This window comes from Coregonus clupeaformis, unplaced genomic scaffold, assembly GCF_020615455.1.
Source record: "Coregonus clupeaformis isolate EN_2021a unplaced genomic scaffold, ASM2061545v1 scaf0063, whole genome shotgun sequence".
Taxonomy (NCBI): Eukaryota; Metazoa; Chordata; class Actinopteri; order Salmoniformes; family Salmonidae; genus Coregonus; species Coregonus clupeaformis.
In genome coordinates this window covers 435,707-454,520 of record NW_025533518.1, presented here as the reverse complement: position 1 = coordinate 454,520, position 18,814 = coordinate 435,707, and the positions used below count along the sequence as shown (strand labels likewise).

The 18,814-nt window shown below is 39.4% G+C and overlaps 1 protein-coding gene across 1 annotated transcript in view; it reads right to left on the bottom strand.

The window, feature by feature from the left end:
* Positions 1-4,027: 4,027 nt before the first annotated feature.
* The window catches only part of LOC121559720 (transcriptional coactivator YAP1), a 75,424-nt gene continuing 60,637 nt past the window's right edge, over positions 4,028-18,814 (bottom strand). The window contains exon 8 of the mRNA XM_041872828.2: positions 4,028-4,502. Within this exon, the coding sequence (XP_041728762.1) occupies positions 4,354-4,502 (149 nt within the window). The 3' untranslated portion in view covers positions 4,028-4,353. The remainder of the gene's footprint in view (positions 4,503-18,814) is intronic.

Below are 18,814 nucleotides of genomic sequence, written 5' to 3'. Positions count from 1 at the left end.
ACACACTACAGGCAGACTGACAGACAAACAGGCAGACAGACAGACAGACAGACAGGCAGACAGACAGATTACAAGCAGACTGATAGACTACAGGCAGACAGACAGACTACAAACAGACTACAAACAGACACAGACTACAGCCAGACACACTACAGGCAGACTGACAGACTACAGGCAGACAGACAGACTACAGGCAGACAGACAGACTACAGGCAGACAGACAGACTACAGGCAGACAGACAGACTACAGGCAGACAGACTACAGGCAGACAGACAGACTACAGGCAGACAGACAGACTACAGGCAGACAGACAGACTACAGGCAGACAGACAGACTACAGGCAGACTGACAGACTACAGGCAGACAGACAGACTACAGGCAGACAGACAGACTACAGGCAGACACAGACAGACTACAGGCAGACAGACAGACTACAGGCAGACAGACAGACTACAGGCAGACAGACAGACTACAGGCAGACAGACAGTCAGTAAATAGGGTTCCATACATTCTTTAACCACTGTAGAATAAAACACATTGCGTCATGCCTGATAGAAATACAATATTAGAGGTTTGCTTTAATTGACATGGTGTGTGTGTGTTGTGTAGGGTTGTGTGTTAAGGCAGTGTTTACACAGGCAGCCCAATTCTGATCTTTTTTTCACTAATTGGTCTTTTGACCAATCAGATCAGCTCTGAAAAAGATCTGATGTGAAAACATCAGATGTGATTGGTCAAAAGACCAATTAGTGGAAGAAGTATCAGAACTGGGCTGTCTGTGTAAACGCTGCCTAACTGTTGTCTGTGTAAACGCTGCCTAACTGTTGTCTGTGTAAACGCTGCCTAACTGTTGTCTGTGTAAACGCTGCCTAACTGCTGTCTGTGTAAACGCTGCCTAACTGTTGTCTGTGTAAACGCTGCCTAACTGTTGTCTGTGTAAACGCCTGCCTAACTGTTGTCTGTGTAAACGCTGCCTAACTGTTGTCTGTGTAAACGCTGCCTAACTGTCTGTCTGTGTAAACGCTGCCTAACTGCTGTCTGTGTAAACGCTGCCTAACTGTTGTCTGTGTAAACGCTGCCCCTCTAACTGCTGTCTGTGTAAACGCTGCCTAACTGTTGTCTGTGTAAACGCTTGCCTAACTGCTTGTCTGTGTAAACGCTGCCTAACTGTTGTCTGTGTAAACGCTGCCTAACTGTTGTCTGTGTAAACGCTGCCTAACTGCTGTCTGTGTAAACGCTGCCTAACTGTTGTCTGTGTAAACGCTGCCTAACTGTTGTCTGTGTAAACGCTGCCTAACTGTTGTCTGTGTAAACGCTGCCTAACTGCTGTCTGTGTAAACGCTGCCTAACTGCTGTCTGTGTAAACGCTGCCTAACTGTTGTCTGTGTAAACGCTGCCTAACTGTTGTCTGTGTAAACGCTGCCTAACTGTTGTCTGTGTAAACGCTGCCTAACTGTTGTCTGTGTAAACGCTGCCTAACTGTTGTCTGTGTAAACGCTGCCTAACTGTTGTCTGTGTAAACGCTGCCTAACTGCTGTCTGTGTAAACGCTGCCTAACTTTTGTCTGTGTAAACGCTGCCTAACTGTTGTCTGTGTAAACGCTGCCTAACTGCTGTCTGTGTAAACGCTGCCTAACTGCTGTCTGTGTAAACGCTGCCTAACTGCTGTCTGTGTAAACGCTGCCTAACTGCTGTCTGTGTAAACGCTGCCTAACTGCTGTCTGTGTAAACGCTGCCTAACTGCTGTCTGTGTAAACGCTGCCTAACTGCTGTCTGTGTAAACGCTGCCTAACTGCTGTCTGTGTAAACGCTGCCTAACTGCTGTCTGTGTAAACGCTGCCTAACTGCTGTCTGTGTAAACGCTGCCTAACTGCTGTCTGTGTAAACGCTGCCTAACTGCTGTCTGTGTAAACGCTGCCTAACTGCTGTCTGTGTAAACGCTGCCTAACTGCTGTCTGTGTAAACGCTGCCTAACTGCTGTCTGTGTAAACGCTGCCTAACTGCTGTCTGTGTAAACGCTGCCTAACTGCTGTCTGTGTAAACGCTGCCTAACTGTTGTCTCGGCGTAAACGCGCCTAACTGCTGTCTGCGTAAACGCTGCCTAACTGCTGTCTGTGTAAACGCTGCCTAACTGCTGTCTGCGTAAACGCTGCCTAACTGCTGTCTGCGTAAACGCTGCCTAACTGTCTCAGACTGTCCCATTATTGACGCTCCACAACTACAGCCTTCAGAAAGGATTCACACCTCTTGACTTTTTCCACATTTTGTTGTGCCTGAATTCAAAATGGATTCAAATGGATTTTTTTGTCACTGGCTTACACACAATATCCCATAATGTCAAAGTGGAATTATGTTTTTAGAATCTTTTACAAATTCATTAAAAATAAAAAGCTGAAATGTCTTGAGTCAATAAGTATTCAACCCTTCTGTTATGGCAAGCCTAAATATGTTCAGGAGTAAAAAGATACTTAACAAGTCACATAATAAGTTGCATGGACTCTGTGTGCAATAATAGTGTTTAAAAGTATTTTTGAATGACTACCTCATCTCTGTACCCCACACATACAATTTATCTGTAAGATCCCTCAGTTGAGCAGTGAATTTCAAACACAGATTCAACCACAATGACCAGGGAGGTTTTCCAATGCCTCACAAAGAAGGGCACCTATTGGTAGATGGGTAAAAAAAAAAGCAGACATTGAATATCCCTTTGAGCATGGTGAAGTTATTAATTACACTTTGGATGGTGTATCAATACACCCAGTCACTACAAAGATACAAGCCTCCTTCCTAACTCAGTTGCCGGAGAGGAAGGAAACCACTCTGGGATTTCACCATGAGGCCAATGGTGACTTTAAAACTGTTACAGAGATTAATGGCTGTGATAGGAGAAAACTGAGGATGGATCAACAACATTGTAGTTACTCCACAATACTAACCTAAATGACAGAGTGAAAAGAAGGAAGCCTGTACAGAATACAAATATTCCAAATATGCATCCTGTTTGCAATAAGGCACTAAACCGAAACTGCAAAAAATGTGGCAAAGAAATTAACTTTTTGTTGAATACAAAGCGTTATGTTTGGGGCAAATCCAACACAACACATCACTGAATACCACTCTTCATATTTTCAAGCATGGTGGTGGCTGCATCATGTTATGGGTATGCTTGTCATCGGCAAGGACTAGGGAGTTTTTTAGGATAAATGAAACGGAATAGAGCTAACCACAGGCAAAATCCTAGAGAAAAACTTGGTTCAGTCTGCTTTCCAACAGACACTGGGAGACAAATTCACCCTTCAGGAAGACAATTACCTAAAACACAAGGCCAAATATACACTGGAGTTGCTTACCAAGATGACATTGAAGCTCAGTTATCCAGAAAGACTCACAGCTGTAATCGCTGCCAAAGCTGATTCTAACATGAACACTTACCTAATCAAGAGTTTTTTTCTCCATTAATAATAAAAAAGATTCTTCCACTTTGACATTACTGAGTATTTAGTGTAGATTGTTAACAAAATAAAAAAATTATATCCATTTTTTATCCCACTTTGCAACACAACAAAATGTGGAATAAGTCAAGGGGTGTCAATACTTTCTGAAGGCACTGTATGTGTGTGTATGTTATAACTGGTAACTTCTATTACAACTTATGTGGAGGAATAGACTGTTAATCTTTCATGCCTCACAATTTAGCAGCCTGCAAGTTTAAACAAAACGTTGAGAAATTGTACCTTTTAAAGAAGATAAAGTTATGCTTACAGATATCAACAAACAAACAAAGATACATTTTTTATGGGAGGGGAAAGGCAGGAGTGAGGCATACAAGGATGAAAGGCAAACTGAAGATTATCTTTCCTGTGAAAGGGAAGAGAGGAGGGAGAGAGGAGGAGGGAGAGGAGAGAGGGAGAGGAGAGAGAGAGAGAGAGAGGGAGGGAGAGAGAGGAGAGAGCGATAGAGAGAGAGAGAGAGAGACAGAGAGAGAGACAGAGAGGGAGGGAGAGAGGAGGGAGAGAGAGGGAGAGAGAGCGAGAGAGAGAGGGAGAGAGAGACAGAGAGAGAGAGAGAGACAGAGAGAGAGAGAGAGATGAGGAGAACACTAGACACATTCCTCTGTACCACATCATGTATCTCTCTATCTCCAGTCGTCAAGGGCCACAGTGTCTACTGGGTTACAGTGGCCAGCTAGGTTCCAGGGAGACCGGTAACACCCAGGAGAGGAAGTGGAGGGGCGGAGTCTGAGCCTCGTTCACTGTGGCTCAGGTCAGTTCAATATGTACTGCTATTGTGTAGTCTATAGCCAGGTGTGTGTGTGTCTATAGTGTGTGTGTGTGTGTATATAGTGTGTGTCTATAACCAGAGAACAGTATCCATGTCACTCAGGAGGTCTGAGCTCAGGGCTTCCTGGATGCTGGGCATTAGCTCCTCCCCATCGGTAGCCATGCACACCCCTGGGCCCGCCTCCAGGAATGCCATTGGCTGGCCTGCTCCAGAGTCACCTATCACAGCACATAATACAGTCAGGTCATTAGGATGTTGTGAATTTTGTAACCCCAGAGATTGGGTTGGGTGCAGTAATTTACAAAAAGTGTACAAAACCCTAACCCTAACCTGTCAGTATATATTAATGTGACTATGGTAACCTGTCAGTATATATTAATGTGACTATGGTAACCTGTCAGTATATATTAATGTGACTATGGTAACCTCCAGGTGTCAGTATATATTAATGTGACTATGGTAACCTGTCAGTATATATTAATGTGACTATGGTAACCTGTCAGTATATATTAATGTGACTATGGTAACCTGTCAGTATATATTAATGTGACTATGGTAACCTCCAGGTGTCAGTATATATTAATGTGACTATGGTAACCTGTCAGTATATATTAATGTGACTATGGTAACCTGTCAGTATATATTAATGTGACTATGGTAACCTGTCAGTATATATTAATGTGACTATGGTAACCTGTCAGTATATATTAATGTGACTATGGTAACCTGTCAGTATATATTAAATGTGACTATGGTAACCTGTCAGTATATATTAATGTGACTATGGTAACCTGTCAGTATATATTAATGTGACTATGGTAACCTCCAGGTGTCAGTATATATTAATGTGACTATGGTAACCTGTCAGTATATATTAAATGTGACTATGGTAACCTGTCAGTATATATTAATGTGACTATGGTAACCTGTCAGTATATATTAATGTGACTATGGTAACCTGTCAGTATATATTAATGTGACTATGGTAACCTGTCAGTATATATTAATGTGACTATGGTAACCTCCAGGTGTCAGTATATATTAATGTGTGACTATGGTAACCTGTCAGTATATATTAATGTGACTATGGTAACCTGTCAGTATATATTAATGTGACTATGGTAACCTGTCAGTATATATTAATGTGACTATGGTAACCTGTCAGTATATATTAATGTGACTATGGTAACCTGTCAGTATATATTAATGTGACTATGGTAACCTGTCAGTATATATTAATGACTATGGTAACCTGTCAGTATATATTAATGTGACTATGGTAACCTGTCAGTATATATTAATGTGACTATGGTAACCTGTCAGTATATATTAATGTGACTATGGTAACCTGTCAGTATATATTAATGTGACTATGGTAACCTGTCAGTATATATTAATGTGACTATGGTAACCTCCAGGTGTCAGTATATATTAATGTGACTATGGTAACCTGTCAGTATATATTAATGTGACTATGGTAACCTGTCAGTATATATTAATGTGACTATGGTAACCTGTCAGTATATATTAATGTGACTATGGTAACCTGTCAGTATATATTAATGTGACTATGGTAACCTGTCAGTATATATTAATGTGACTATGGTAACCTGTCAGTATATATTAATGTGACTATGGTAACCTGTCAGTATATATTAATGTGACTATGGTAACCTGTCAGTATATATTAATGTGACTATGGTAACCTCCAGGTGTCAGTATATATTAATGTGACTATGGTAACCTGTCAGTATATATTAATGTGACTATGGTAACCTGTCAGTATATATTAATGTGACTATGGTAACCTGTCAGTATATATTAATGTGACTATGGTAACCTGTCAGTATATATTAATGTGACTATGGTAACCTGTCAGTATATATTAATGTGACTATGGTAACCTGTCAGTATATATTAATGTGACTATGGTAACCTCCAGGTGTGTGTATATATTAATGTGACTATGGTAACCTCCAGGTGTCAGTATATATTAATGTGTCTATGGTAACCTGTCAGTATATATTAATGTGACTATGGTAACCTGTCAGTATATATTAATGTGACTATGGTAACCTGTCAGTATATATTAATGTGACTATGGTCACCTGTGAGTATATATTAATGTGACTATGGTAACCTGTCAGTATATATTAATGTGACTATGGTAACCTGTCAGTATATATTAATGTGACTATGGTAACCTGTCAGTATATATTAATGTGACTATGGTAACCTGTCAGTATATATTAATGTGACTATGGTAACCTGTCAGTATATATTAATGTGACTATGGTAACCTCCAGGTGTGTGTATATATTAATGTGACTATGGTAACCTGTCAGTATATATTAATGTGTCTATGGTAACCTGTCAGTATATATTAATGTGACTATGGTAACCTGTCAGTATATATTAATGTGACTATGGTAACCTGTCAGTATATATTAATGTGACTATGGTAACCTGTCAGTATATATTAATGTGACTATGGTAACCTCCAGGTGTGTGTATATATTAATGTGACTATGGTAACCTCCAGGTGTGTGTATATATTAATGTGACTATGGTAACCTCCAGGTGTCAGTATATATTAATGTGTCTATGGTAACCTGTCAGTATATATTAATGTGACTATGGTAACCTGTCAGTATATATTAATGTGACTATGGTAACCTGTCAGTATATATTAATGTGACTATGGTAACCTGTCAGTATATATTAATGTGACTATGGTAACCTCCAGGTGTGTGTATATATTAATGTGACTATGGTAACCTGTCAGTATATATTAATGTGACTATGGTAACCTGTCAGTATATATTAATGTGACTATGGTAACCTGTCAGTATATATTAATGTGACTATGGTAACCTGTCAGTATATATTAATGTGACTATGGTAACCTGTCAGTATATATTAATGTGACTATGGTAACCTCCAGGTGTGTGTATATATTAATGTGACTATGGTAACCTGTCAGTATATATTAATGTGACTATGGTAACCTGTCAGTATATATTAATGTGACTATGGTAACCTGTCAGTATATATTAATGTGACTATGGTAACCTGTCAGTATATATTAATGTGACTATGGTAACCTGTCAGTATATATTAATGTGACTATGGTAACCTCTCAGGTGATATATTAATGTGACTATGGTAACCTAGGGTGAGTATATATTAATGTGACTATGGTAACCTCCAGGTGTCAGTATATATTAATGTGACTATGGTAACCTGTCAGTATATATTAATGTGACTATGGTAACCTGTCAGTATATATTAATGTGACTATGGTAACCTCAGGTGTCAGTATATATTAATGTGACTATGGTAACCTGTCAGTATATATTAATGTGACTATGGTAACCTGTCAGTATATATTAATGTGACTATGGTAACCTGTCAGTATATATTAATGTGACTATGGTAACCTGTCAGTATATATTAATGTGACTATGGTAACCTCAGGTGTGTGTATATATTAATGTGACTATGGTAACCTGTCAGTATATATTAATGTGACTATGGTAACCTGTCAGTATATATTAATGTGACTATGGTAACCTGTCAGTATATATTAATGTGACTATGGTAACCTCCATGTCAGTATATATTAATGTGACTATGGTAACCTGTCAGTATATATTAATGTGACTATGGTAACCTGTCAGTATATATTAATGTGACTATGGTAACCTGTCAGTATATATTAATGTGACTATGGTAACCTCCAGGTGTCAGTATATATTAATGTGACTATGGTAACCTGTCAGTATATATTAATGTGACTATGGTAACCTGTCAGTATATATTAATGTGACTATGGTAACCTGTCAGTATATATTAATGTGACTATGGTAACCTGTCAGTATATATTAATGTGACTATGGTAACCTGTCAGTATATATTAATGTGACTATGGTAACCTGTCAGTATATATTAATGTGACTATGGTAACCTGTCAGTATATATTAATGTGACTATGGTAACCTGTCAGTATATATTAATGTGACTATGGTAACCTGTCAGTATATATTAATGTGACTATGGTAACCTGTCAGTATATATTAATGTGACTATGGTAACCTGTCAGTATATATTAATGTGACTATGGTAACCTGTCAGTATATATTAATGTGACTATGGTAACCTGTCAGTATATATTAATGTGACTATGGTAACCTGTCAGTATATATTAATGTGACTATGGTAACCTGTCAGTATATATTAATGTGACTATGGTAACCTGTCAGTATATATTAATGTGACTATGGTAACCTGTCAGTATATATTAATGTGACTATGGTAACCCAGTGTCAGTATATATTAATGTGACTATGGTAACCTGTCAGTATATATTAATGTGACTATGGTAACCTGTCAGTATATATTAATGTGACTATGGTAACCTGTCAGTATATATTAATGTGACTATGGTAACCTGTCAGTATATATTAATGTGACTATGGTAACCTGTCAGTATATATTAATGTGACTATGGTAACCTGTCAGTATATATTAATGTGACTATGGTAACCTGTCAGTATATATTAATGTGACTATGGTAACCTGTCAGTATATATTAATGTGACTATGGTAACCTGTCAGTATATATTAATGTGACTATGGTAACCGTCAGTATATATTAATGTGACTATGGTAACCTGTCAGTATATATTAATGTGACTATGGTAACCTGTCAGTATATATTAATGTGACTATGGTAACCTGTCAGTATATATTAATGTGACTATGGTAACCTGTCAGTATATATTAATGTGACTATGGTAACCTGTCAGTATATATTAATGTGACTATGGTAACCTGTCAGTATATATTAATGTGACTATGGTAACCTGTCAGTATATATTAATGTGACTATGGTAACCTGTCAGTATATATTAATGTGACTCGCAGAATATATTAATGTGACTATGGTAACCTGTCAGTATATATTAATGTGACTATGGTAACCTGTCAGTATATATTAATGTGACTATGGTAACCTGTCAGTATATATTAATGTGACTATGGTAACCTTGTCAGTATATATTAATGTGACTATGGTAACCTCCATGTCAGTATATATTAATGTGACTATGGTAACCTGTCAGTATATATTAATGTGACTATGGTAACCTGTCAGTATATATTAATGTGACTATGGTAACCTGTCAGTATATATTAATGTGACTATGGTAACCTTGTGCATATATTAATGTGACTATGGTAACCTGTCAGTATATATTAATGTGACTATGGTAACCTGTCAGTATATATTAATGTGACTATGGTAACCTGTCAGTATATATTAATGTGACTATGGTAACCTGTCAGTATATATTAATGTGACTATGGTAACCTGTCAGTATATATTAATGTGACTATGGTAACTCCCAGGTGTCAGTATATATTAATGTGACTATGGTAACCTGTCAGTATATATTAATGTGACTATGGTAACCTGTCAGTATATATTAATGTGACTATGGTAACCTGTCAGTATATATTAATGTGACTATGGTAACCTGTCAGTATATATTAATGTGACTATGGTAACCTGTCAGTATATATTAATGTGACTATGGTAACCTCAGGTGTGTGTATATATTAATGTGACTATGGTAACCTCCAGGTGTGTATATATTAATGTGACTATGGTAACCTCGGTCAGTATATATTAATGTGTCTATGGTAACCTGTCAGTATATATTAATGTGACTATGTAACCTGTCAGTATATATTAATGTGACTATGGTAACCTGTCAGTATATATTAATGTGACTATGGTAACCTGTCAGTATATATAATGTGACTATGGTAACCTCCAGGTGTGTGTATATATTAATGTGACTATGGTAACCTGTCAGTATATATTAATGGACTATGGTAACCTGTCAGTATATATTAATGTGACTATGGTAACCTGTCGTATATATTAATGTGACTATGGTAACCTGTCAGTATATATTAATGTGACTATGGTAACCTGTCATTATATATTAATGTGACTATGGTAACCTCCAGGTGTGTATATATTAATGCTGACTATGGTAACCTGTCAGTATATATTAATGTGACTATGGTAACCTGTCAGTATATATTAATGTGACTATGGTAACCTGTCAGTATATATTAATGTGACTATGGTAACCTGTCAGTATATATTAATGTGACTATGGTAACCTGTCAGTATATATTAATGTGCTATTAACCTGTCAGTATATATTAATGTGACTATGGTCCTCCAGGTGTGTGTGTATATATTAATGTGACTATGGTAACCTCCAGGTGTGTGTATATATTAATGTGACTATGGTAACCTCCAGGTGTCAGTATATATTAATGTGACTATGGTAACTGTCAGTATATATTAATGTGACTATGGTAACCTGTCAGTATATATTAATGTGACTATGGTAACCTCCAGGTGTGTCAGTATATATTAATGTGACTATATGGTAACCTGTCAGTATATATTAATGTGACTATGGTAACCTGTCAGTATATATTAATGTGACTATGGTAACCTGTCAGTATATATTAATGTGACTATGGTAACCTGTCATATATATTAATGTAACTATGGTAACCTCCAGGTGTGTGTATATATTAATGTAACTATGGTAACCTGTCAGTATATATTAATGTGACTATGGTAACCTGTCAGTATATATTAATGTGACTATGGTAACCTGTCAGTATATATTAATGTACTATGGTAACCTCAGGTGTCAGTATATATTAATGTGACTATGGTAACCTGTCAGTATATATTAATGTGACTATGGTAACCTGTCAGTATATATTAATGTGACTTACCTGTCAGTATATATAATGTGACTATGGTAACCTCCAGGTGTCAGTATATATTAATGTGACTATGGTAACCTGTCAGTATATATTAATGTGACTATGGTAACCTGTCAGTATATATTAATGTGACTATGGTAACCTCGTGTCAGTATATATTAATGTGACTATGGTAACCTGTCAGTATATATTAATGTGACTATGGTAACCTGTCAGTATATATTAATGTGACTATGGTAACCTGTCAGTATATATTAATGTGACTATGGTAACCTGTCAGTATATATTAATGTGACTATGGTAACCTGTCAGTATATATTAATGTGACTATGGTAACCTGTCAGTATATATTAATGTAACTATGGTAACCTCCAGGTGTCAGTATATATTAATGTGACTATGGTAACCTGTCAGTATATATTAATGTGACTATGGTAACCTGTCAGTATATATTAATGTGACTATGGTAACCTGTCAGTATATATTAATGTGACTATGGTAACCTGTCAGTATATATTAATGTGACTATGGTAACCTGTCAGTATATATTAATGTGACTATGGTAACCTGTCAGTATATATTAATGTGACTATGGTAACCTGTCAGTATATATTAATGTGACTATGGTAACCTCCAGGTGTCAGTATATATTAATGTGACTATGGTAACCTGTCAGTATATATTAATGTGACTATGGTAACCTGTCAGTATATATTAATGTGACTATGGTAACCAAGATATGTAATGCAAAGAGTGTGCAAAGCTGTCATCAAGGGGTGGCTATTTGAAGAATCTCAAACATTAAATATATTTTGATTTGTTTAACACTTTTTTGGTTACTACATGATTCCATATGTGTTATTTCATAGTTTGGATGTCTTCACTATTGTTCTACAATGAAAATTGAGAAAACCCTTTGAATGATTAGGTGTGTCCAAACTTTTGACTGGTAGTGTATATATATATTTTTAAAGATATTAGGGATTGGAAATGATACAGACAATTACATTGATGGAAGCCACAATCTATCTACAATATTAAAGCTGATCTACACCCAAAATAAATAAAGCTCTGTAAAAAATTAAGAGACCACTGCAACTGTTTCTTAAATCAGCATCTCTACATGTATGACAGCCATTCCATTCCAGTGTCTGTTGAATTCCAACACAGGCACACCTGATTCTACTGAATTAGGTACTGATTAGGTGATCACACGAACCAAATCTTATTTAACGAGGAAAAGTATAAAAACCACTGCTGTGGTCATCACTATCCTCTTGCAATAGGACCAGCAGGATGGCAAAAACAGTGCTAATAGTACCTCAAAAGTAATATTAATCAAACAATAACTATTGACCATGCCAAAAGAGTTGAAAAGGAAAGTTTTGAGTGAGGAAAAGAAGGGATACAGTGAGCGTCAGGTTGCTTCCATCCTTAAGATTTCAAAGACAGCAGTTCATAAGAACAAGTTCAAGCAGCAGACATTGGGGACAACAAAGCTACAGACCGGCAGAGGGCGAAAACGACTCTCTACTGACCGGGATGACCGCCAACTCATTCGAATGTCACTCAACAACCGTAGGATGACATCAAGTGACCTACAAAAAGAATGGCAAACGGCAGCTGGGGTGAAGTGCACGGCGAGGACGTTTCGAAACAGGCTCCTAGGGGCAGGGCTGAAGTTGTGCAAAGCTAGAAAAAAAAATCTTCATCAATGAGAAGCAAAGAAGAGCCAGGCTGAGGTTTGCAAAAGACCATAAGGATTGGACCGTAGAGGACTGGAGTAAGGTCATCTTCTCTGATGAGTCCAATTTTCAGCTTTGCCAACACCTGGTCGTCTAATGGTTAGACGGAGACCTGGAGAGGCCTACAAGCCACAGCGTCTCGCACCCACTGTGAAATTTGGTGGAGGATCAGTGATGATCTGGGGGTGCTTCAGCAAGGCTGGAATCGGGCAGATTTGTCTTTGTGAAGGACGAATGAATCAAGCTACGTACAAGGTTGTCCTGGAAGAAAACGTGCTTCCTTTTGCTCTGACATTGTTCCCCAACTCTGAGGATTGGTTTTTCCAGCAGGACAATGCGCCATGCCACACAGCCAGGTCAATCAAGGTGTGGATGGAGGACCACCAGATCAAGACCCTGTCATGGCCAGCCCAATCTCCAGACCTGAACCCCATTGAAAACTTCTGGAATGTGATCAAGAGGAAGATGGATGGTCACAAGCCATCAAACAAAGCCGAGCTGCTTTAATTTTTGCGCCAGGAGTGGCATAAAGTCACCCAACATCAATGTGAAAGACTGGTGGAGAGCATGCCAAGACGCATGAAAGCTGTGATTGAAAATCAGGGTTATTCCACCAAATATTGATTTCTGAACTCTTCCTAAGTTAAAACATTAGTATTGTGTTGTTTAAAAATGAACATGAACTTATTTTCTTTGCATTATTCGAGGTCTGACAACACTGTATCTTTTTTGTTATTTTGACCAGTTGTCATTTTCTGCAAATAAATGCTCTAAATGACAATATTTGTATTTGGAATTTGGGAGAAATGTTGTCAGTAGTTTATAGAATAAAACTAAAATTTTATTTTTACCCAAACACATACCTATAAATGGTAAAACCAGAGAAACTGATCATTTTGCAGTGGTCTCTTAATTTTTTCCGCAGCTGTATATAGTGCATTCGGAAAGTATTCAGACCCCTTGACTTTTTCCACGTTTTGTTACGTTACAGCCTTATTCTAAAATAGATTAAATCGTTTTTTTCCCCTCATCAATCTACACACAATACCCCATAATGACAAAGCAAAAACAGGTTTTTAGAAATGTTTGCAAAAAAAAAAAAATAATAATAATAAAAATATCACATTTACATAAGTATTCAGACTCTTTACTCAGTATGTTGTTGAAGCACCTTTGGCAGTGATTACAGCCTCGAGTCTTCTTGGGTATGACGCTACAAGCTTGGCACACCTGTATTTGGGGAGTTTCTCCCATTCTTCTCTGCAGATCCTCTCAAGCTCTGTCAGGTTGGATAGGGAGAGTTACTGCACAGCTATTTTCAGGTCTCTCCAGAGATGTTCGATCAGGTTCAAGTCCGGGCTCTGGCTGGGCCACTCAAGGACATTCAGAGACTTGTCCCGAAGCCACTCCTGCGTTGTCTTGGCTGTGTGTTTAGGGTCGTTGTCCTGTTGGAAGGTGAACCTTCGCCCCAGTCTGAGGTCCTGAGTGCTCTGGAGCAGGTTTTCATCAAGGATCTCTCTGTACTTTGCTCCATTCATCTTTCACTCAAGCTTGACTAGTCTCCCAGTCCCTGCAGCTGAAAAACATCCCCACAGCATGATGCTGCCACCACCATGCTTCACCGTAGGGATGGTGCCAGGTTTCCTCCAGACGTGACACTTGGCATTCAGGCCAAAGAGTTCAATCTTGGTTTCATCAGACCAGAGAATCTTGTATCTCATGGTCTGACAGTCTTTAGGTGCCTTTTGGTAAACTCCAAGCGGGCTGTCATGTGCCTTTTACTGAGGAATGGCTTCCGTCTGGCCACTCTACCATAAAGGCCTGATTGGTGGAGTGCTGCAGAGATGGTTGTCCTTCTGGAAGGTTCTCCCATCTCCACAGAGGAACTCTGGAGCTCTGTCAGAGTGACCATCGGGTTCTTGGTCACCTCCCTGACCAAGGCCCTTCTCCCCCGATTGCTCAGTTTGGCCGGGCGGCCTGCTCTAGGAAGAGTCTTGGTGGTTCCAAACTTCTTCCATTTAAGAATGATGGAGGCCACTGTGTTCTTGGGGACCTTCAATGCTGCAGACATTTTTTGGTACCCTTCCCCAGTTCTGTGCCTCGACACAATCCTGTCTCGGAGCTCTACGGACAATTCCTTTGTCCTCATGGCTTGGTTTTTGCTCTGACATGCACTGTCAACTGTGGGACCTTATATAGACAGGTGTGTGTCTTTCCAAATCATGTCCAATCAAATGAATTTACCACAGGTGGACTCCAAGTTGTAGAAACATCTCAATGATGATCAGTGGAAACAGGATGCACCTGCGCTCAATTTCGAGTCTCATAGCAAAGGGTCTGAATACTTATGTAAATAAGTTATTTCTGTTTTTTATTAATTAGCAAACATTTCTAAAAACCTGTTTTCGCTTTGTCATTATGGGGTATTGTCTGTAAATTGATGAGGGGGAAAAAAATATTTAATATATTTTAGAATAAGGCTGTAACGTAACAAAATGTGGAAAAAGTCAATGGGTCTGAATACTTTCCGAATGAACTGTATCTACCTCAATTACTTCATACAACTGCACATCGACCAGGTACTGGTCCTGCCTGTATATATCCATGTTATTACCTGGTACTCCCTGTATATAACCATGTTATTACCTGGTACTCCCTGTATATAGCCATGTTATTACCTGGTACTCCCTGTATATAGCCATGTTATTACCTGGTACTCCCTGTATATAACCATGTTATTACCTGGTACTGCCTGTATATAACCATGTTATTACCTGGTACTTCCTGTATATAGCCATGTTATTACCTGGTACTCCCTGTATATAGCCATGTTATTACCTGGTACTCCCTGTATATAACCATGTTATCAATCAATTTTCAATCAATCAATTTTATTTTATATAGCCCTTCTTACATCAGCTAATATCTCGAAGTGCTGTACAGAAACCCAGCCTAAAACCCCAAACAGCTAGTAATGCAGGTGTAGAAGCACGGTGGCTAGGAAAAACTCCCTAGAAAGGCGAAAGCCTAGGAAGAAACCTAGAGAGGAACCAGGCTATGAGGGGTGGCCAGTCCTCTTCTGGCTGTGCCGGGTGGAGATTATAACAGAACCATGCCAAGATGTTCAAAAATGTTCATAAGTGACAAGCATGGTCAAATAATAATCAGGAATAAATCTCAGTTGGCTTTTTCATAGCCGATCATTAAGAGTTGAAAACAGCAGGTCTGGGACAGGTAGGGTTCCATAACCGCAGGCAGAACAGTTGAAACTGGAATAGCAGCAAGGCCAGGCGGACTGGGGACAGCAAGGAGTCACCACGGCCGGTAGTCCCGACGTATGGTCCTAGGGCTCAGGTCTCTCAGTTGGCTTTTCATAGCCGATCATTAAAGAGTTGAAAACAGCAGGTCTGGGACAGGTAGGGGTTTCGTAGCCGCAGGCAGAACAGTTGAAACTGGAATAGCAGCAAGGCCAGGCGGACTGGGGACAGCAAGGTGTCATCATGCCCGGTAGTCCTGACGTATGGTCCTAGGGGCTCAGGTTCTCAGAGAGAAAGAGAGAACGAGAGAATTAGAGAGAGCATACTTAAATTCCCACAGGACACTGGATAAGACAGGAGAAGTACTCAGGTATAACCAACTAACCCCAGCCCCCCGACACATAAACTACTGCAGCATAAATACTGGAGGCTGAGACAGGAGCGGTCCGGAGACACTGTGGCCCCATCCGAAGAAACCCCGGACAGGGCCAAACAGGAAGGATATAACCCCACCCACTCCGCTAAAGCACAGCCCCCACACCACTAGAGGGATATCCCCAACCACCAACTTACAATCCTGAGACAAGGCCGAGTATAGCCCACAGAGGTCTCCACCACAGCACAAACCAAGGGGGGGCGCCAACCCAGACAGGAAGATCACGTCAGTAACTCAACCCACTCAAGTGACGCACCCCTCCCAGGGACGGCATGAAAGAGCACCAGCAAGCCAGTGACTCAGCCCCTGCAACAGGGTTAGAGGCAGAGAACCCCAGTGGAGAGGGGAACCGGCCCGGCAGAGACAGCAAGGGCTGTTCGTTGCTCCAGCCTTTCCGTTCACCTTCACACTCCTGGGCCAGACTACACTCAATCATATGACCTACTGAAGAGATAAGTCTTCAGTAAAGACTTAAAGGTTGAGACCGAGTCTGCGTCTCTCACATGGGTAGGCAGACTGTTCCATAAAAATGGAGATCTATAGGAGAAAGCCCTGCCTCCCGCTGTTTGCTTAGAAATTCTAGGGACAATTAGGAGGCCTGCGTCTTGTGACCGTAGCGTACGTATTGGTATGTACGGCAGGACCAACTCGGAAAGATAGGTAGGAGCAAGCCCATGTAACGCTTTATAGGTTAACAGTAAAACCTTGAAATCAGCCCTTGCCTTAACAGGAAGCCAGTGTAGGGAAGCTAGCACTGGAGTAATATGATCAAATTTCTTGGTTCTAGTCAGGATTCTAGCAGCCGTATTTAGCACTAACTGAAGTTTATTTAGTGCTTTATCCGGTAGCCGGAAAATAGAGCATTGCAGTAGTCTAACCTAGAAGTAACAAATGCATGGATTAATTTTTCTGCATCATTTTTGGACAGAAAATTTCTGATTTTTTGCAATGTTACGTAGATGGAAAAAAGCTGTCCTTGAAACAGTCTTGATATGTTCGTCAAAAGAGAGATCAGGGTCAAGAGTAACACCGAGGTCCTTCACAGTTTTATTTGAGACGACTTTACAACCATCTAGATGAATTGTCAGATTTAACAGAAGATCTCTTTGTTTCTTGGGACCTAGAACAAGCATCTCTGTTTTGTCCGAGTTTAAAAGTAAAAAAGTTTTCAGCCATCCACTTCCTTATGTCTGAAACACAGGCTTCTAGCGAGGGCAATTTTGGGGCTTCACCATGTTTCATTGAAATGTACAGCTGTGTGTCATCCGCATAGCAGTGAAAGTTAACATTATGTTTTCGAATAACATCCCCAAGAGGTAAAATATATAGTGAAAACAATAGTGGTCCTAAAACGGAACCTTGAGGAACACCGAAATGTACAGTTGATTTGTCGGAGGACAGACCATTCACAGAGACAAACTGATATCTTTCCGACAGGTAGGATCTAAACCAGGCCAGAACTTGTCCGTGTAGACCAATTTGGGTTTCCAGTCTCTCCAAAAGAATGTGGTGATCGATGGTGTCAAAGGCAGCACTAAGGTCTAGTAGCACGAGGACAGATGCAGAGCCTCGGTCTGACGCCATTAAAAGGTCATTTACCACCTTCACAAGTGCAGTCTCAGTGCTATGATGGGGTCTAAAACCAGACTGAAGCATTTCGTATACATTGTTTGTCTTCAGAAAGGCAGTGAGTTGCTGCGCAACAGCTTTTCTAAAATTTTTGAGAGGAATGGAAGATTCGATATAGGCCGATAGTTTTTTATATTTTCCGGGTCAAGGTTTGGCTTTTTCAAGAGAGGCTTTATCACTGCCACTTTTAGTGAGTTTGGTACACATCCGGTGGATAGAGAGCTGTTTATTATGTTCAACATAGGAGGGCCAAGCACAGGAAGCAGCTCCTTCAGCAGTTTAGTAGGAAAAGGATCCAGTATGCAGCTTGAAGGTTTAGAGGCCATGATTATTTTCATCATTGTGTCAAGAGATATAGTACTAAAACACTTAAGTGTCTCTCCCGATCCCAGGCCCTCGCAGAGCTGGCAGATCCAGGACAGCTAAGCCCTGGAGGAATACGCAGATTCAAAGAGGAGTCCGTAATTTGCTTTCTAATGGTCATGATCTTTTCCTCAAAGAAGTTCATGAATTTATCACTGCTGAAGTGAAAGCCATCCTCTCTTGGGGAATGCTGCTTTTTAGTTAGCTTTGCAACAGTATCAAAAAGAAATTTTGGATTGTTCTTATTTTCCTCAATTAAGTTGGAAAAGTAGGATGAT